The sequence below is a fragment of the Lissotriton vulgaris genome, chromosome 5 (genome assembly GCF_964263255.1).
Source record: "Lissotriton vulgaris chromosome 5, aLisVul1.2, whole genome shotgun sequence".
Taxonomy (NCBI): Eukaryota; Metazoa; Chordata; class Amphibia; order Caudata; family Salamandridae; genus Lissotriton; species Lissotriton vulgaris.
The window spans coordinates 1993215611-1993236699 of NC_141693.1; the positions used below are offsets into that span (position 1 = coordinate 1993215611).

General features: G+C 46.9%; 1 protein-coding gene across 2 annotated transcripts in view; it reads left to right on the plus strand.

Annotated features, from left to right (window-relative positions):
• Positions 1-21089, plus strand: part of TSC1 (TSC complex subunit 1) — a 302457-nt gene that overhangs the window by 189841 nt on the left and 91527 nt on the right. For both annotated transcript variants that reach the window (XM_086924753.1, XM_086924752.1), the window contains exons 11-13: positions 1954-2048; positions 8185-8239; positions 8837-8941. In XM_086924753.1, the coding sequence (XP_086780879.1) occupies positions 1954-2048; positions 8185-8239; positions 8837-8941 (255 nt within the window). The remainder of the gene's footprint in view (positions 1-1953; positions 2049-8184; positions 8240-8836; positions 8942-21089) is intronic.

The window sequence follows — 21089 nt, forward strand, 5'->3', positions numbered from 1 at the left end:
CCAGTCTAGCATTGCAACGCTGGCTCGACTATGCGCACCCTATGATGAAGCACGACACCCTCCTGCGGGTATTCGGATCTGACTGCCTGGTCCCTCCTTATCTCCTCTCCCTGCCCTCAACAGGTCCTTCTGGTCATTTCGCATCCACCCACGAGTAATCATTCTCTCCTCCGTTTTCCTTCTCCCCTCCAGGAACTGCACCCTTCTTTTTTGCCAAGTTGTCCTTAGGAGTGCTGGACCTATCGAAACAGCTCCTTGTCCCTCCCTTGAATATTTACTCCACATCTTTTAAGAGTCCACAAGAGTCCAGTCAGTAGCCCAGACCCAAAGTTGCTTAACTTCGCACCATAGCTCCTGAAGTCTTAAAGTTGCTAAGATGTTTGCTGTGCCACGTCTCTTGTAGCTGAAGAAAGTTCAAAGCAAAAGTGATATGTGGCTGTTTGCCCATGAAAAGAAGGCACCAAGCCCAGCATCCTGCCAGTAAAACATGTACCCTAGCAGTAATTCTTATTCTGTGGTCCACTGACCTTCAGGGTTCTGCAACGGCTACTCAGGGAGTTTCTCTGTTGGGAAAACTATGAACACATTACTAAAATATACCCACATTAAAAAGAATAATTGAAAGTACTCTGTAAATGTGAAGAACTTAAAATTTTAATGCTAAAAATTAAGTTATCCTAATCTTGATTTCCGGGAGCAACAAGAATATAGTATCGGCAACTGGGAACCTCAAATGAAATACTTCCAGCCTTCCAAATAAAATTTTGTTGTCTGCATGTATTTGTTCGTGAAATAAATAAACTATTTCATAATTTGTGTTTCTTTGTGTTTTTGTTTCTGAGATTCTCTGTATTGTTCTGAGATTCAAATTGTAGAAATTGCTTAGAAGGGGTCCTGAGTTTCCAGCAATTGATTCACTGAAGGTACTTGTTGCAGGACTGACCATGTACTCCCAGGTTTTTGGTGGAAGTTAAGCGACTTACATAGTTCGACTGCACCTGTGTTGGGTCGCAATATGATGCTCCCTTCCCTGATGTTCCCGTCCATTAGAGCCAGTGTACAGCTGTTTGCTCAAATACTTAACATTGAAAGTGTTATTCCTGATTAACTGCTTATAGAGCGATGTTGCCTTGTTATGGCCTTTAATTTCAGCAACCATGTTAACACGTGCACAAAGATGTGCTTGCCATGCCTCTTTATTTAAATGTAAGTGTGTGCTTGAAGTCACTTCAATTGCCATTTGATACTTGTCCCTAAAGGGCAGTCAAAGGGGCACTGCGCACATCCTGTGTCTGAGCATTAGGTCTTGTTTCTAGAGAACCAAGGAATTCAGAATCATACAGCAACTCTATTGTGCATGCCAATGAAAAGGCATTTCTGTTAGTGGTGCCTGATGTATTATCCAGTGGTTACATTTGTATTATTCATTGTTACTTCAGTCGGCATACACAAGAAAACAACATTCCAAACTCTCGGTTTCACTCAGTGATCTATGGAGGACCACTAAGTTGTTGGTTCCTACTTTCACTGACTATATCCCTGTGTTGCTATTCAGGCTAAACGGAAGGCGGACATGCAGCAGAGTACTTTAAAGAATCTGTTTGCTACCACCTGCACTCTATCCTCCCCACCCTTGATGGGGTAAGGGAGTAAAGCGATTCATTGAGTGTACAGCATCTGAATGTAGTGAAGGCTGATTCTACAAAAGGAGAAGGCTACATACCTGTTTTACATGTAATCCTCTTGCCTCCCTGCTGAGGCGAGGCAGCTGGCCGAACTTTCCTTCTGTACTTAATCCCTTCACATTGCTTACCTTACTAAATATACAATGACAGGGACAATTCAATCAGGTTTTTTTTTTTTCTTCAAGATTGGTTGATGTGAGCTAGCTGAAATAAGCCTACTTTTCAAAGCCAATTCAGTGTTTCTTCTTCTCTCTACTCTTCCTTACAGCATATGGAAAAGACACACCATCTGGGACTCCTGCTGTTTCTCCCCCTCCGTCCTGTCTTATGGATGATCAGACCCATACAGCACACATAAAGAAGGTTAGCCGTCTGTTTCAAGAGCACAAATTTCCTAGCTCACAGGAAAAGTCCTGGATATGTTTTGCAGAAGTCCGCCCTCGCCTTTGTTGGGGTTGACAGCTATGTAAACCTATGTGATGATGCTTTTCAACCTGTCCTACTTTCACAGCTAACTGTAATAAGGCTACTCTTCCTTTTGAAGTCCAGCTAACTTTTTAAGTGAAAAGGGACTGGGTAGAAATCCTCTGTTTTACAATAACAAACTTGAGGGCATCAGTGTGCTCAAATTACAGCATAGCTGAGTGTAGACTTTTGTGCTGCATCCCTTGCCACTGTGGTCCTTCGCTTTGGGATCTTTATGAACACGTACTAGCTCCTCTATGTGCAGAATCCCGGAACACTTGAGCATGAGTGGGAGTCTTTGATATTTAAACCACTACAACGCCTTGAACGTGATGTTCGCATCCACCACACTGATAGTGTGGTAGACTTGAATATCTCATTTTAGTAAGCTGGCTTTTTATGTCATGTGCCAAAATTAGGTACACTATGTAGAAAGTCCAGACCACCCTTATTGGCCTACAGGGCTTAAATTAATAATCCCAAATGCTCTTTTGTGGCAGTGTTGACGAGCACAGGTTTATCAGAGGGTCGTGTTAATGTATTTGTTGAACAGAGTCAATAAATGAGATGCATACTCAAGAAAAAACGAGTGACCAATTTAGAAAAATACATATTTTCATATTTATTTTAATACTAAGAACTTCGTTATGAAGTAAGAACTTTTTAGTTTATCAGTTTTTGCAGGTAAGCAAAAATGTTCACTCAAATGCGTTTTACGCTGTAATGCTTCCCTTGGAAGAAAAAGGCATATACTGCATGTGGGTATTTGGAAACGATTCTCAAGGGTCGCCTTAAGGATTTATGGTGCTAGTGGGGACAAGTTCCAAATTCCCACAAGCATTTCAAGTTTATCTGCCCTGGAGTGTCCGGGTGTAGATGTGCTGGATTGGTTGGTAGCCTTGCGTGCTACACTCTAGGCAAAGAGGGGCGGGGCACCTAGAAACGGGCTGCAGAGGGGAGCTTGGGGAAGATGTCCGGGAGCTCTTAACAGGGGGCTCAGTTTGTGAGGGTCTTGGGAACAGTGGGATACAGTTGGTGTAAATGTCCCAGGCCGGGGAGCTCTGGTGCAGAGGTTTTTGGTCAGCTATGCCCGTGCGTCAAAGGCACTCACGGTTCTCGGTCTGACCTGCAAAGGTGGACAAAACAGGACATCTGGGCCACTTTTGGTGTTGACCTCTGCGATGCTGACGTCCCTCGTCAGCTGGTCGGTCTCCGTGGTGTTGAAGTCCGGATTGGGCTTCAAATAAGCGTTTGTTGCTGCAAGGGGTCCAGTTTCCCCGGGTGTTTGTCCAGGGTGGGTCCTGGCAGCTCCAACCTTGGTGGGGAGAGTGATCTGATCTCCTGGAGCACGGTGACCTCCTCCTTTGCTGCTACTGCGTCAGTGGACCTGGTGGTCAATAGATCTGTGAACCAGGTGTTGCGGTCGGTGCCTGCAGGCAAGTGGCTCCTCCACTTCAAGGGAGTTGCTGATGGTTTGGCAAAGTGCTGGCAGCTCTCCAATGCCTTTTGGAGGGTGCGCAGCTGCAGGGCGAGTCAGGTCTTTGCAGTTGTCTATATATACAGAAGCAGGCAGGGTTTGGCGCGAAGTCTACAGTCTTCAGTTCTTGCGTTCTTCTGCCTCTTTGTACTTCATCTTCCTGGGTCAGGCGAATCTGAGTGCATGGTGTTGGAAATCTGAATTTAATGGCACTGAGGAGAGTGAAGGGAAGTCGCTTATGGGTTACATACACTATTGCCCAGATGCATCAAGCATTTTTGGAATCGCAAACGGTGTGATTCCTTAAAATCGGCCGTTTGCGACTCCAAAAATGCTTTTTGATATGCATCATTAGTTTTTGTACAAATTCGCTAATTTTGCGAATTTCTTAAATGCGATTGCATTTAAAGAATCGCATTTTTGCAATTCCTTAAATGGAATGCATCATTGTTAAAAAAAATTCGCGAATTTTAAAATTGCAAGTGCAAATTACCACGAGTTTGAACCTCGTGGTAATTTGCAAAATTGTTTAAAGAAGCACAAAAATGCATTTTTTAAACTGTTAAGTTACAGACACACATGTCCTTAGGACATGTGTGTATGTAACTTACATGTAAAAGTGCATTTCATGGGTGCAGGGGGGGGGTGCTTTGGACCCCCCCTCTCCACCCTTGAAATGCTTTGTTGAATTCAGATTTCAAATTGCGAATTCGCAATTCCCATTCATTCCTATGGGCATTTCAGCCCATAGGAATGAATGGGAATTGCGAATTCGCTATTTGAAAATTGCATTTTTTATGCGATTCGGTAAAAATTGCGATTTTTACCGAATCACAATAAAAATGCGAAAAAAATGATGCATACGGTCACTACACCCCCTATATGACCACTTCCTGTGGGGAGTGGTCATAACCCTGTCCCAGAGTTCCTAATTCCACCAAAACAAAATGGTGGAACCCCACTTTCATGGAGCAAATCAGGTAGCCCACCTTAGGGGTGTGACTAGCCTAGTGGTTCAACACGCCTACTAGCATAGCTAATTTCTCCCAAGTCTGGGCGAAGCCAGGGTCTCATATCAAAGGTACCAGGGATTTTGAAGCCCCTGGTCTTGATACGCTAGATCACTAGCCATCCTGCTGGAAGTTATGTGAACACCTTCCTCCGGAGCAGGCAATGTTTCTGGCCTCAAAGAGCATGTCCTCTCACCTGCAAAGGGAGAAGGGTTAAAACATGTTTGTGGTGGCAGGCTGAACAAGACAGCCAGCACCCTAGATGGTGGTAGATTTTTCGGTGGGCATTTCTAAGTAACCCTATGGGTGCACATCATAATAAATCTTGTACTGGCAATAATACAGATTTAGTAAGACAAGGTGTTTGATACCAGAAAAGCCATCGTGTAGCTGGAGAACTCGTAATAACCAGTGCCCTATACATATACTTAAAATGGCTTCTCTCTTTTCACTTATATCATCTAGTAATTGAATGGAGCAGCATATGGGCACAGCAGCTCATGCTGTCACATGTAACATAGTGCACCCTGCTGTAGGGGTGACTTAAGTATATTGCATGCAGTGATTTTGGCATGGCACACAATAAGTGTGCCATGCTGTGTTTTCATTCATGGTTTGCACCATGACACAGTCTGCAATGGTAGTCTGCATCCAGTTTGTAAGGAGGGGTCCCTTAGGGTGGCAGAATGCATGCAGCAACCTTAACGAACCCCCTTTAGTACTCAGACCCTAGGTACCAGGGCTACCACTTACTAGGGACTTACAGGGGTGCTAAAGTGTGTTCCAATTGTAACACAATTAGACAGTTTAACCATGTTTTCCTGGCTCTCTGGCCTGGTTAGCAGGGACCTGGTCCACATTAGGCTAAAAATATCAGTACAAGTGGCAAAAAGTGGGGGTGACAATGACTACAATCATTGGCATAGCCAATAGGTCTCGCCTTTGTGACCTTGTAAGTGTTTAGCTAGATAAATTGACTTTGCCAATGTCTTTACGCTATGCTGAGAGAAGTGTGACTGCTGTGCAGCATGTTGAAAAGTTATAATAAAGTGTCTGAAGCATTTTTGTTACCTTTGTCCAGAGTTACACCTCTTAGTCAATGAAATTTGTCCTGAAAGCTGTGTCCCCCTCGCCCCCGACAAATTGTTCTTTTACTACCTGCTGCAAATCAATATTTGGGCTTGACTCAAGTGCAGTGCTCTAAAGTACACTGAAGGCGGCACTAAGCGCTTTATGAAACTCCCATAATAAATAAATAGGCGAAAAATGATATGATGTTATAATTCTGTGAACTATCAAGGCTAAGAACAAAATAAACTTAACATGATTTATAATGCTTCATACATTTCTCATATTTCTGGACAAAATAATTATTTTATTTTGCAAACTATCCATCAAATATGCATTATATGGGCAAAGTCCATGATAATCAGACTGAACTTATGTCACTCTGCTGAAATAGCAGCTGCACAGGATTCCGAGGTATTGCTTGAAATGTCAGCGCAGATTGCATAAAATATGATTTTGCAGGTGACTGCTGATGTAAAGAATGCTTATGTGCTTGATGCACTGCCTGAATTTTAAACAGTGTGTGAATTAAAGGTAGTTCTTATTTCCACTGATGCCGTAATTGAAATCAGCCCAGTGGTTAGCACGAGGTTGCAAGGCACACGGCCAGATACAAAATTTCTGTCAACGATCAATGTATCTCACTTGTACCGAGTCCAACGCTAGGAGGCTGATGAGCAAGTCAGCTAGAATTTTAACTTGCACTTCCGCATATCAAACACAGGTGTCTGCAGCAGTTCATTATAGCGCCGTCTACCATTGAGCTATATAATTTGTAACCACGACTACCCCGCATGCATACAGCCACAACCCAGAAACGTGACAACTGTAAACTCCCGTTAAGTGCCAAGTGGCTTTTCAGTTTGCAGAAGGCGCTAAAAATGTTGCTACTGCTCAAACACCAAGACAATAGGTGTAGGTTTTATCTTTCCAAGAACGTGAAAAAAGCATTTCACACTAAAGAAATACGCATATGATTAATTTATGGTCTTAAGTATAGGATAATTCAAAAAACCTCATATGTAGATTGCGATGTGCCCTTCCGTTGCCCTCACATGAAATGATTTTCAAAGACAAACTGCATTGTGAAAACCGTTTTTGTCCTAGGCGATTATTAAAATTGCGTGTTTACCTACGAATTGGACATAGCGCCAACTTGTAAATTTCTAGATTTTTCAGAGCGCCTGGAACCAATTCTCTTAAAGCACAGAAAAACAGAGAAACCTGTGGGAAATTGTAAAAAAAAAAGCAAAATTAAACTTATCAACCACAATATTATCACGCATAATAAGTAATACGATGCGCATCTGAAACCAAATTTTGACTTTGAGTTGAAACAATAGATGTTACCATGTGCGCCTTAACGGGAATATTTTTAACATGCTCTGAAGATGAGCGGTGCAGCCTGACTCCAGAGATTCCACACCCAACTCTGCAGCATACGCAGAATCTACTCCGACATTTCAGCAGAGGCTAATGCGAAACATAATTTTCAATTTCATTGCATTTCCTAGTCTCAAGCAATTTATTAGGAACAGATTTCTGAATAGAGTTTAGTAAATGTTATCTAAAATGGAGGCATGCTCCTTTTTAAAAAAACAAAATGAAATTGCCATTAAGCCCACTTAAACAAGCACAAAACAAGCGCGCAGCGAAAGTAAAAGCGACCGCGCTATGTTAAATTAGTAACCTGATCCACGACCAGCCTGCGTGCCGCTGCTTGCTCGCCGCTGCTTGCTCCCGAGACCAAAAGGCCATGGGCGTGAACGTTTAGAGGAAAGGCAGAACATGCACCTGTCTTTGGTCATTTTCGTGCTTACATTATAGAAAGCCGCACGCAAAGGCCAATGGAATGTATGGGAGAGTCCCACCCACATGGAGAAGTCCAAGAGGCCCTCTCCTAGAGCAGCTTAATATAGCATCCCATGATGGAGAGCTAGAAGAATGTGTGCACACTTCTACTAATGCATCTGTACCTGGGGCTGCAGCTGACTCTGTTTCCAGCACTGGAAGCCGCATGAACCTCTTGCAGCCAGACTCATCCTGACTGCTGCTCCTAATACTATTGAAGTGCTGGGGATGCACACAGCCCTGCTAATGCATCTCACTTGTGAGCTGTGGCACCCCCTACTCTAACTTTGACTAATGCAGGCGGTTGCGTATGCACCACAATCCTGGCCTGACAAACCAAGTGCTGTACCAAGATGGAGACATCAGAAGCACTGGCGGGAATGCTGCACCTCTGGTTATTTTGCACTAATCACCACACACAGCTCTGCATGTATAACTCCAATGCTTCCCCACTGGGCTGCACATGAGACGCCCTCAATGCTACTGGTTCTTTAACAGCTCTGCATATTCTTCTCAAAACACTTCTTGTGTTGCTGAAAGTTCTTATTATTTTTGGACATGTATTGAGTAGGGTGTCTGTTTCATTGAAGGAAAGGAATATTTCATATAATGCTCTGTTACATTTCAGGATGAGCGGAAAGATCCAGAAAGAGCATCCCAGCTCCGAGACCAGCACAGTGCAGGTAGGTAGTGGGCCATGATGCTCTGACTGAACCCTTGTGATATTGCGCCGCAGTGTGTTTATCACCCGAGTGGCATTATAGTTGGGGGTAAAAACAACGCCCACCTGGGGTGGCAGGTATACCTGTGAAATGGGAACCTGGTGATGCCCAGAGTCGGAACGTAGTGGCCCACTGAGAAGAAAGTCAAAACATTTATTGTAATAAGTCACAGCGTCAGTTGTACTTTGGAGCATATTGTGTTCTACTTTTTAATTCATAAATGTTTGATTTTGAAATTGCCAGCAATTCACTGTCTAGCTAGGGTAAAGTGCAATTGCAACTGATGGGTGAGCCCCACTTCAGTAACTGGGGAGGCACCACTGAGACTCAAACTATAGTATCATGGCTCAGCGACCAAGTCTGTTATTAATAAAAAGTGAAATTTGCACGGTCTGACTTCATAAGGGAAAGGTAACTGATGCTGAGTGTATTCTCTTCCTAGTTGTTAAATTGCTCATTACCATCTACAATTCTCTACTCTGATCAAACCTGGAATCACGCACACGTTTGTTGTACGTAGTTTACAGAGTATATTAAATTGCATTTTCATTTATTCAGAGGAATCTGGTGGAACCCAAAAAACGGTGACTCTTAGTGAGCTTCCCAGAGTGATTGAAGGCCTGGTATCCTCTCTGGACAGTAGCGAGAAAGACCACGAGGAAGGTGAGTGTTGTAAGGGCTTGTCTGTGCACCATACTTTAAAAGGGAAAGCTTAAAAAATGCTGACTTGCCCCAGTGGCTACATTTGTTGCACAGATTTAAATTTGCTGTTAAAGTGGGGAGGATGGAAAGCCTTTTGCTGCATAAAAACTTAAATTGAACATAGCACAGAGAAAATATATATTTTGTCTCCACCTGATATGGTTTGTCTTCAGTCTTTTTGTTTATATGCTTGACATCCAGTGGTGTCTGTTTATGGAATAGTCCAAACAGTATAGAGGAATATATGCAGAGGACTGCAGGGTTGTTCCTGCAGTTGCCAGTTGTTCTCATCGAGCAGTGTGTGAGGTCTTAACCAGAGTCTAGCATAAGGAGATTGCTTTGGAAACTGATAAACGTAGTCTGTGTGGGGTTAGCATGAATGTCTGGGTTTGTGAGCAGGAGTGAAAATGGGAACAGCTGAGTGAGTTTGTAATTTAACATTGTGAACTTCCTCGACAACAGGGTGCTAAGCCAGCAAAAAATGTATTTAAATTCGGTGTGTGTGTGGAGCTAGTGGTAGTGCTGTAATTGGCTAATATTGAGGATGTGGGGTAAGGCAGATTTAGTGACTGATGTGAAGGTTCTTGTGTTAAAGGCAAGTGTGGAAACGAGTTGAGATCGTTGTTGTGATTACAGTAGTGTGTATCCTTGTATTGATGTGGTAGTAATGGGCTGAGTTGAAAGAAGTGAATTGCAAAGCCAAAAAGTTGTCATCCGCGAAAAGGGGGACCTTTAAAACCAGATGGAGAGATATCACTGGAGAGGAACATGTATAGGTAGGAGAAGAGGCTTGGCTGCACAACAGAGCTGTGGTGAATGTCCACAGGAAACGGTGGCGCAGTCCCAAGGCACCTTGGATAAACTTCAAGAATCCATTAAAAATGGCACATAGCATGTGCACCCCACAGTACCTTAATCTGGTTTATATAAGGAACGGCAAATGAGGATACGCTCTTTTGTTAATGCAATTTTCTAGTTGCCACTTCATTCTCACAACGTTTACCGTGTTTTTCAATTGTAATGGGCACAGGCTTTGGGGCTCAGAGCCCGAAAAAACAGACTGATTGTGATGGCCATTCTTCTTTTGAACCGATGAACAAATTTGCCTTTCCAGTTCTGTTGGAAACATTAAGACCTGAAAAGGGTAAGGTAACTGAAAAAGAGGACCTACTCAATAACAAAACAGAAAACTTCCAATCCCATGAATGTCTCACAATACGCACAAAATTGTCCAAGTTCTACATTGGAAAGATAAGTTAAAAGTGGAACTTAAGTTGCACGGTGTGATCTTTTAACCCACGGAAAGGGCCTGCACTGCTTGCCGAATCATCCATCAATACATAATGTAAATGTCTTTACTTATAAATCCCTAATTGTTCTGTCCTTTATACGTCTTGGAGTGAGAACACACCATCGTGCAACAATATGTTTGAATTTGTGGAACTCCTATTTGACTCTTTTCTAATACTGAAGGGGACGAAAAATAGCAAGAACATATTTCTCCACTTTGTTCTTGTAAGCGGTACTATACATACATGCATAAATGATCCAGGATTGAATAAAATAGTTAAGTATCATAGTTTTGCAGCGTGAATTTTTCTGGATTCACTAAGCTGTGCATTATTCCGCGGTCTAGTGGTTGGGTCCGGAATCGTAGTATTTTTTTAATTTTTTTTTTGTTTCGTGGCCCAGGTGGGCTTCGACGTCCCACCATTTGTTGTCGTCCTCCCTGTGACATCTGCGTGCTTCCTCCGGAAGCTCCCACCTTTTGGGCACCATTTTCAGATTCTGTAGTAGGGGATCTCTGTGTATAGTCATAATCTAGTGAATAGTCCCGTCCCGCCCATGTGCGTGGACCCCGGAGCAATCAAAAATCTCTTAAGGTGTCAAACAATTGCAGAACTGCAAAGACATTTAAGAGAGAATTTAAAGACAGATAATGCAGCCTATATCCACAGGCTACACTGTCCAGTACTTCAACTAGAAATTCCACCAAAAACACCACACAAACAGCACAGCCTGCCCAGTTTCCTCCACAGAGAAACTTGCCTCTACCAGCAAAAGCCTCTGGAATGATAGAGAGGAAGGTATGGACAGACAAGCCCCATAGGCTGCCATTATGTGGCTCAAACAGGATACTGCGCCTTTAAGAAAACTTTCCAGAACTCTCTCAGTATCCCAGAATGCACAGCAGGTCCCTTTTACTTTCAGTTCTTTTTTCCGGCTCCTGCTAGCAGGACCCTGGAGCATTGAGCTCTCCCTTTCAACGGTTTAATTGGTGATTTTTTTCACTTTTTCTTGTGTGTAGTGCTTGTTTTTAAGTACTAAGCTCTTTTTCTTCACTATATTGTCAAAATGCCTGGCTTGACAGTTGCCCAGAGTGTGATACACAGCAACGTCGGCGACATAGGCGACGTCATCGTAGAGTCATCGACGTCATGGAAAGGCCCGGCGTCGAGGCGGCACCGCCGTTGGCGAAGAGAAGATCGCTAGGAGGTCGCCGATTGGTTCGCCATCGTCGCCAAGGAAGAAGACAGTCACCAGGCTCGGTGTACTCCGTGGTGTATACACCTACAAAACCTAGGATACCCACTCCTCCTTTGCCGAAGGGTCCGCCTCCACGGAACCCCACCCCGCCGCCTCCGCCGCCTCGTGGGCCGGCTCCTCGTCAGTCACCGCCGCCTCAGCTCCCACCGCCTCTTCCCTCCGCTCCTCCACCTGTGCCGCCACCCAGGACGGCCTCGTTGCCATGCTTTCCAGCTCCTCCTAAGGGGACCCCTCGGCAAAGGGCCCCGGCCAGGCCGACATCGCCTGCTCCTGCGGATCGGCCAAGGCCGAGAAGGTCGCGCTCCCGCTCCGGCCGGAGAGGGAGATCGCGGAGCCGTGGCCGGTCGTCATCTCGATCTAGACGACGCCACAGGAGGCGCAGATCCAGATCCCTCACAGGCTCTTCCACCAGGGATTATTCACAGACGCTGTGGGAGTCTCCAGGAACGAGGGTGTCGCCCATGGACGATATCGTCTCCTTCCAGGAAGTGCTGTTGAGGGGTGCAACTAAGCTAGGGGCGACGGTGCCAACGCCTACGACGTCTGTGATCTTTGAGACACTTCACAAAAGACATTTGTCTCGACCGCTGCTGCCGTTGGTACCCGGATTGGAGGAGCCCACCAAGGAGTTTTTCCTCACTCCGGCGATGACGAAGGCAGCCCCCTCCAGGCTCCTCAAGAAATACTGGGCTCCGGAATATGACCCGGCTTTTCTTCGAATGGACCCAACACCAGACTCCGTTATCGTGACAGCGGCTAAAAAGCAGCATGCCACCACTCCTTCTTCAACAATGCCGCCTGATAAGGACAGCCGGTGGCTGGTTTCGGCGGGCAGAAAGGTCTGTGGGACGGCATCTACCACCATGTAGGCGGCAAGTGCCGGGGCTCTGCTGGGGCGATATGATCGTGCCCTATGGGAGTCCCTCCATAGTACGCTGAACTCCTCCCTCATGACAAGAAAGAGGACTTTCTGGAAATATTAAACGAGGGGATGATGGTGTCTAACCAGATCATCAGCGCGGCTGCTGATGTATCTCTTCTGGCGGCGCATGGATACTGCCACGGCATCAATCAACGGCGCCACGCTTTGCTTCGTCCCACCTCACTCATACTGGAGGCGCAACAGCGGGTGGCCAACCTGCCCTTCTCGGGGGAAACCCTGTTCGGCAAACATGCGGACGATGAAATGGCCTGTATGAAGGCAGAAGCTGAAACTCTGACGGCTGTCGGGTTAGAGAAGCCTGAGAACAACAACTACCGCCCGTTCCAGAGACGGTTCGGAAACTTAGGCAGAGGGCGGGGGCAGACTTCCGGATAGCAGCAACAACAACAGCAGCAATTCCGGAAGCCCTTCCAGAAGCGCCAGAGGGGCAGAGGAAACCAACAGTCCGCAAAGAGCGACCAAAGGCCCGGCCGGGTCTAGGCCCTGAGCGTCTACTTCCCCCACATCCGTTACCCACTCCGGTGGGGGGAAGCGTTCAATTTTTTCTGGCAGAGTGGAGAAAAATTACTCAGGACAACTGGGTGCTGAATATTGTTTGCAATGGATACAGTCTTCGATTCACCAGCCCGCCTCCAGCTATTCCGCTGGTGAGCTCGCAGTTTCAGCTGCGAGAGCTCCAGGCAGAGGCCGACATCCTATTAAGGAAAAGGGCGATAGACGTACCTCGGCCTCAAAGGGGAAGAGGTCTGTACTCAAGGTTCTTTCTTGTCCGCAAGAAGGACAAGAACGAGTTCAGGCCCATTGTGGACTTGCGGCAAGCTAACAAGTGGATTCGCAGAGAGAGATTTTGCATGCTGTCGTTGCAGCAGATTTACCCTCAGCTGCAGCAGGGAGACTGGCTTTGAGCTATAGACCTACAGGATGCGTACTTCCATGTGCCCATTCCACAGAAACACAGGAAGTTCCTGCGATTCCAAGTCGGCGCCAATCATTATCAATACACAGTACTGCCATTCGGGCTGAAGTCTGCGCCCAGGACGTTCTCGAAGTGCATGGCAGTGGTAGCGACACACCTGCGGAAGAACAAGGTGTTTGTCTACCCGTACCTGGACGACTGGTTGATCAAGGCCTCCTTCTCGGAAGCTCAAGCACACTTCCAGAAGACGTGCGTTCTTTTGAACAAGCTGGGGTTGCATATCAAAATGTCCAAGTCGGTCCCGACTCCGGTCCAGTGCATACAGTACTTGGGAGCCTCCATCCATACGCTGTCAGCAAGCGTGTCTCCTTCGGAGGAGCGACGGTTATCACGCCTTTGGAAGGTTCAGGCTCTTATGACCGCTCCATCTACAACAGTGAGGACGGTGTCTTCTCTACTGGGGTCGATGGCCTCTTGTATCTTCCTCACGCCTCACGCACGGCTGCACATGAGACCATTGCAGGAGTGCTTGGAGGATCAGTGGGATCAGAGGACTAGTTCTTGGGACGACATGACTGTCTCTGCATGCTCTTCAGTCTCTGAAGTGGTGGTGTTCAGTGGAGAATCTCCTCAGAGGGGTTCCCTTCCACAAGGACATTCCCGCACAGATGATCGTGACGGATGAGTCTCTCTACGGCTGGGGAGCGCACTCCGGAGACTTACAGATTCAAGGGACGTGGTCTCCGTCGGAGTCCACGTACCACATCAACTTCCTGGAACTCAGAGCTGTTTACTTGGCACGGAAGGCCTTTCATCCGTCCTTTCAGACTAACTCTCTGCTTGTACAGACGGACAATACGACCACGATGTATAACCTCAACAAGCAGGGCGGCTTGAGATCACGCACTGGCTTCTGGCCAGAGGACTGACGATAACGGCTACCCATCTGCCAGGTGTGCAGAATGTTCAGGCGGACGCACTGACCAGACTGATTCAGGAAAACCACGAATGGGTCATAAACGACGAAGTGCTAGGAGAAGTCTTCGCAAGGTGGGGGACTCCAGACGTAGATCTGTTCGCCACCGCCGAAAACAGCAAATGCCGAGACTTCGCCTCCAGGTACTACCAACAGGCGACGTTGGGGAATGCCCTATGGATCGACTGGTCGAACAGCTTTCTGTACGCTTTTCCACCCATTCCCGTGATTCCGGCGGTGCTCATCAAGCTGTCCCGGTCCAGGGCGCGGATGATATTGATCGCCCTGGAATGGCCCAGACAGTGGTGTTTCACGGACCTGCTTCACCGGTCTCTCCTTCCTCACACACGGTTGCCGTGCAGGCCGGACCTTCTCACGAAGTTCGGGGGACAGATGGTGCACCCGAACCTCTCGTCTTTGAGTTTGGCGGCATGGCTCCTAAGTGCAATATGGCCATTTGAATCTGCCCGAAGACTGTATGGACATACTGAAGGAGTCTAAGCGACCTTCCACTAGGACTTCTTATGCTTACAAGTGGAAGAGATTCTGCATCTGGTTCAAGTCCAAGAACTATGACCCTACGAGGATGTCATCCTTCCTTATCTCTACATTTGGCGCAGTCTGGCCTTAATTTTCATTCCATTAAGGTTCATCTCGCTGCATTGACTGCCTACAGGAAATACCCTGTTCGAGGCATATGGGCTGCAGATGGTACATTATGAATAGATCGCCATCTGGTGTTGGGCTCGGATGATTGCACTTTGTTTTTCTCTTGGAGAGTCTTTTGTATCTTGGTGACTCCTCCCTTGGTTGGTAGTGCGCATGGGCATCGGCTCCATCCTTAGATTGTTTTTTTCCGCCATCGGGTTCGGATGAGGATCGAGACGCTCCAGATCAACTTCAGAAGAAAGTGATTTATCGGCGCGTATTCCCTTTCCAATTCGACGGTATTGTTATCGAACGCGGTCATTTCCATTCCGACGCGTTGCAAATTAAAAATCGAAGAGAAAAACTTGGATCTACGTCGAAGAACAGGAGGCCTTTCTCGACGCAGTCAAGCCCGGAGTCCATGGAAAGGACTCCATTCAAAAAATGTCCAACGTGTGGTGCTAAGTTCCCACACAAGGACCTACACGAGGTGTGCAACCTCTGTCTATCGCCTGAACACGAATCCAGGGACTGCGAAGCCTGTGCAGCATTCTCCTCCAAGCTAACGATTAGAAATCGTCGAGCTCGAAGACACGAGGTTTCCAGAATGCAGGCGGAAGCGATCCCAGAGTTGTTCGGAGACGAGCAAATCGAGGAAGAAGAAGAACAGTCGGGGTCGGAAGGGGACCAGTCGGAGACCGAAGAACTCATCGATCAACAAACCGTGAGTGACGACGTCCCCTTACCGAAAAACCGACCCCGTGCGGTAACGACCCCGCCCTCGGGCCCGGTCAAACCGCTGAAAAAAGTTTCCGACGCCCCGCCCTCGGGCCCGGCAACGAAACCGAAACTGAAACCGAAACACTCGGACTCCCACCATGTCGGATCCGAGAAAAGGGCGACATCGACTTCGGCACCGAGGCTACATGCAAAAGAGAGCTCGGTATCGAAACATTCCATGTCGAAACATAAATATGACTTATCGCCCAAGAGACACTCGATACCAAGAAAGTCGTAATCGAGCAGGCATTCGGTGTCGAAAACAACAAGATCTGACGATCGAAAACAAAAGCACCTCTCGGAACCAGGACCTTCGGTACCGATTCAGGAGCAACAGACAGATCCCAAACAAAAGATCTTGTTTATTGATCCACAAACTGGGAAAGTGGTCACAAAGAAGAGAAAGAGTGAACAGTCAGAAGATAAACCTCTTCCTTCAAAAAAGAGAACAATGGGGACGAATATAACTCCTCCTGCTTCTCCTCGTCCTAGAGTTACACCCTCTTCTCCTATTCCTCACAATAGGCCAAATATTCCTACACCTTCCACGCCAAGACCAGCTACACCTCAGTCAGATGTAGACAGTGATCTAGGGGAGGGAGAACCTCAGGGGGATGACGAAACTATCCCAGATGAGGAGGACCCATGGGAAAATTATGATGTAGGGTCAGATGAGGACAACGACCCAGAGCTATATCCCTCAAAGCCTTCACCACCTGATGATAACACAGGGGTTGTGCAGCTCATTAATAGGGCAGCAAAGTATCACAAACTAGATATGCACACAGAACCTCAAATAGAGGATTTCTTGTTAGAGACTCTACCTAATGCACAGAGAACATCAGGTACTCTTCCTATGTTAAAGGGTCTTCTTAGTCACACAGAGGAAATATTCGAAAACCCAGTGAGAGCCAGGGTGTTAAACCCGAGAATTGATAAAAAATACAAAGCGGCTCCAAAGGACCCAATATTTATTAGAGGGCATGTACCTCTAGACTCGCTGGTGGTCTCAAACGCTCGTAAAAGAGCAAACTCATTATCTACAGGAGAGGCTCCTCCACCAGATAAAGAGTCGAACTTAATAGATGCATCAGGCAAAAGAGTAGCATCACAGGCAGCGAATAGCTGGCGTATAGCCAATACACAAGCACTACTCGCACGTTACGACAGGGCACATTACGATGAGTTAGAAAAACTTCTCATACATCTCCCAAAAGAACACCAGAAAAAGGCAGATCAATTAATACAGGAAGGTAAAATAATAACCAATACTTCCATTAAGTGTGCATTAGACGCAGCAGACACTGCAGCAAGGTCTATTAACACCAGTATCATGCTAAGAAGGCATGCATGGCTTAGAATCTCAGGATTCAAACAAGAAGTACAAACAGCCGTATTGAACAAACCATTTGATCAGAAAACATTGTTTGGTTCAAGCACAGACGAGACATTAGAAAAAATGAAGAAAGATACGGAAACGGCTAAGTCAATGGGAGCATTGCAACAGCCAACACACAGAGGTTCCTTTCGTAGATCCACCTATAGAGGGGGCTCAAAGAACACAGGAACGAATCAGCAATCCACATCTTTCACACCAACATCACCCAGAGGTAATTCAAGAGGCAGTTACAGAGGTAACAACAATAAGGGTAGAGGCCGCGGAAATAATAACAACCGCAACGCCTCAACACCAAAACAGTGACTTCATAGAACTCCCCCCAGACCACATAACACCGGTCGGGGGACGTCTATCACAGTTCCTACCTGTCTGGGAAAACATCACGTCAGACTAGTGGGTGAGACAAATTATCCAACATTGTAATTGCCTAGAACTCACAGCTACCCCACCAAACATCCCCCCCAAACAGCGTCCAATGAGTCAAGATCATCTAACATTGTTAAGAGAAGAAGTTCTAGCACTTCTACAAAAGCATGCAATAGAGAAGGTCCCAAAGGATCAACAAGGAACGGGAGTATACTCTCTATACTTCCTGATCCCCAAAAAGGACGGGTCCCTAAGACCAATATTAGACCTCAGACCTCTCAATGCTTACATAAATTCGGAGCATTTCCACATGGTCACGCTCCAACAAGTACTCCCTTTACTGAAGAAAGGGGACTTTCTTTCTACACTGGATCTAAAAGACGCTTACTTTCATATCCCAATTCACAAAGCCCACAGAAAATACCTAAGGTTTGTGTTAGAAGGACAACACTATCAGTTCAAAGTCCTTCCGTTCGGTGTCACAACAGCACCAAGAGTTTTCACAAAATGTCTAGCTGTGGTGGCAGCACACCTAAGAAGACAACAAATACATGTCTTCCCATACTTGGACGATTGGCTAATAAAGGCCAAGTCAAAGGAAGAATGTCTTCACAACACACAGAAGACAATCCAATTGCTGCACCACCTAGGGTTCACGGTGAACTACAAAAAATCACACCTGCAACCAAACCAGATTCAGCAATACCTGGGGGCTACAGTAGACACAGAGAAGGCAATAGCATACCCCAACCCAATCAGAGTACAGACAATGGTCGGGTTAATACAGAGATTTCAACCACAACACTTACTACCAGCACGAGTGTTTATGCAACTATTAGGCATGATGTCCTCCTGCATACTGCTAATACCACATGCCAGACTACAAATGCGCCCACTACAAGAGTGTCTAGCGACACAGTGGAATCAGGCTCAAGGTCAGATTACAGATCTGGTGTTGGTAAACGACCGGACGTATCGCTCTCTGAAGTGGTGGAACACAGAAAACATTTCCAAGGGACGGTCGTTCCTAGAGCCAATTCCACACGTGATAATAACAGCGGACGCATCGCTCTCCGGATGGGGAGCGCATATGGACAAATACACAGTACAGGGGAAGTGGAGTGTGCAGCAAAAGAAACTGCACATCAACTACCTAGAACTATTAGCAATATTTCTAGCACTAAAAGCTTTCCAAATGCAAATAGCAGGAAAAGCAGTCCTGATCAGAACAGACAACATGACTGCAATGTATTATATTCAAAAACAGGGGGGACACACTCTCTCCAACTGTCCAGACTAGCACAGGACATATGGAGATGGGCCATTCCTCAAAAGATCTACCTGTTAGCGGAACACCTACCAGGAGTTCAAAATCAAATAGCAGACAGTCAGAACAAGTACACGAATGGGAGCTGCACGACCAAATACTACAGCCATTCTTCCAAAAATGGGGGCAACCAGAGATAGATCTGTTTGCCAATCATCAGAACGCAAAATGCAAGGAATTCGCATCCAGGTACCCACACCAAAGGTCCCAGGGCAATGCACTGTGGATAAATTGGTCCAACAAATTTGCTTACGCGTTCCCTCCTCTACCACTAATTCCATTACTGGTTCGGAAACTACAGCAACACTCAATGACAATGATACTAGTGGCACCCACGTGGGCAAGACAGCCGTGGTTCACCACGCTGCTACAACTATCACAAGTACCACATCAAAAGCTAAGGTTATTGTAGGAGAGTAGGGTCTGCAATCCTATGATCACCCAGATTTTTTGCTTTTGTTTCACTGGTTTACGACTTTCTCTGGCTGTGGGCCTGCCAATCAGACCCACAGCCTGGCTGTTCTCTTTCTAAATTACCTCATGTACCCTAGGTGCATCTACCAATTGTACTGGGCCACCTTATCAGACCCTGTAACTCAGGGCATAGGTGTACCCAGGGCTGCCAGGGGCTGCAGCATGTATTATGCCACCCCTGGCTGGCCTCCTAAATTTGACACAACTGGCTGCATGACAGCTGGGGCAAAGTCGTGTAATCACCCTTTGCTGTAGGTGTAGTATACCTATACCTAACCCTAAAATGGACACACAGATTCCTATCAGTCACTCCTATGGCAGGCCTTAACAATCCTGAAGGCAGAGTGCTTGGAATCGTGTGAGATGGTGCTCTGGCATGAGCTGAGCCTGTCTGCAGCTTGCGGAACCAAGTCCTAATAGCTGTTCCATGATATCGCATACCATATACTCTTAAGTGCATTATAATCCTCGCGGTTAAATGCTATCTTTGGTATTGCTTTATCAAAACATGTCGAGTAAGGTGTCATACGAATTGGAATACTAACCCCTCGCCAATTCTGGCGACGGGGTTAGCATTCCACCCTTCTAGAGGGACACGACATGTATGTAACTGTGAACCCCGGTTAAAGTTAACTGAAGCCTCAGCTCCACAAAATGGATGCTGCCACCACAGACACGAGTCTGACCTCCTGCTGCTGGGAGTCCTTCCAGCGAGGGAGGCCTGGACAAAGGGTTTCCTGTCCGGGGCGGTGCTAGCACCGTCCCAGACATGGTTTTGTGTATCCTGGGTAGGCAGGGCTTTTCAGGAAGGTGACTGCTGAGTGGCACCCCGGTGCTCACTACGCATAGGCCAGTCAGAACCAGTTCCAGGGGCACACCAGCCCCTGGCCTGGGGAAGTCCGGCAGGGGAGAGGGGTGTAACCACCCCCCTCCTGGTCCCACCCATAGGCAGGACCTAGTCACCGGGTCAGCCCCCTTTTTTAGTATAAAGATAGGAGCGGGCCCCCTGTTCAAATTAGATCATCTTTGGAATCAAGATACCACTTTCTTCGAAAGGACTTCACGATTTCTTCTTCAAGATTCTCCCTTGTGGCTAAGGAGTAGTCACCCTGCATCAAGCGGGCACCATCCTAAAGAACACTGCGGTCTGCTGCAAGTCCTTCATCACGAATCCGACGACCCAGCTCGACGAGACCCGGCTTCCCTGGCACCTCTGACCTCTACTCACCTCTACAGCCAAGCTGAGAACCGTGAGTGCGACGAGACCTCGAGGGACCGACGATCGCCAAGACTGCACGACATCTTTACTGCAAGCCCACCGTGTCCTCCACTGGTGAGTGCTTTGGGGTCCGAGAAGCCCCGACCCTGCGCAGCTCCAGCACCCAAGGTCAGCCTCCCTGCATCTCCACGATCTGCGTGGGGCCCTTCTGCTGTTTGCTGTGCACCGCGTTGTTTGGCTACTAGCCGGCTGGCTTGTGGCCTTCTGAACGACGCCCAACAACTTCACGACTGCTGGTCTGGTTGCTCCAGACGCCATTTTAAGTCCACCGCGTGGGCTTGAATTTGCCAAGGCTTTGTTGCCCAATCCTGGGTCCAGCGACGCCGACAGCTTCTATCTTCGTGGGACAGCTCGATCCTCCATCCTGGTCGCCGACAACGCCTCCTGGTCCGTGAGATCTTCGAGCTACAGCGTCACCCACTCACCTTGTCGAGGTGGCTACCATCCGGTGCCC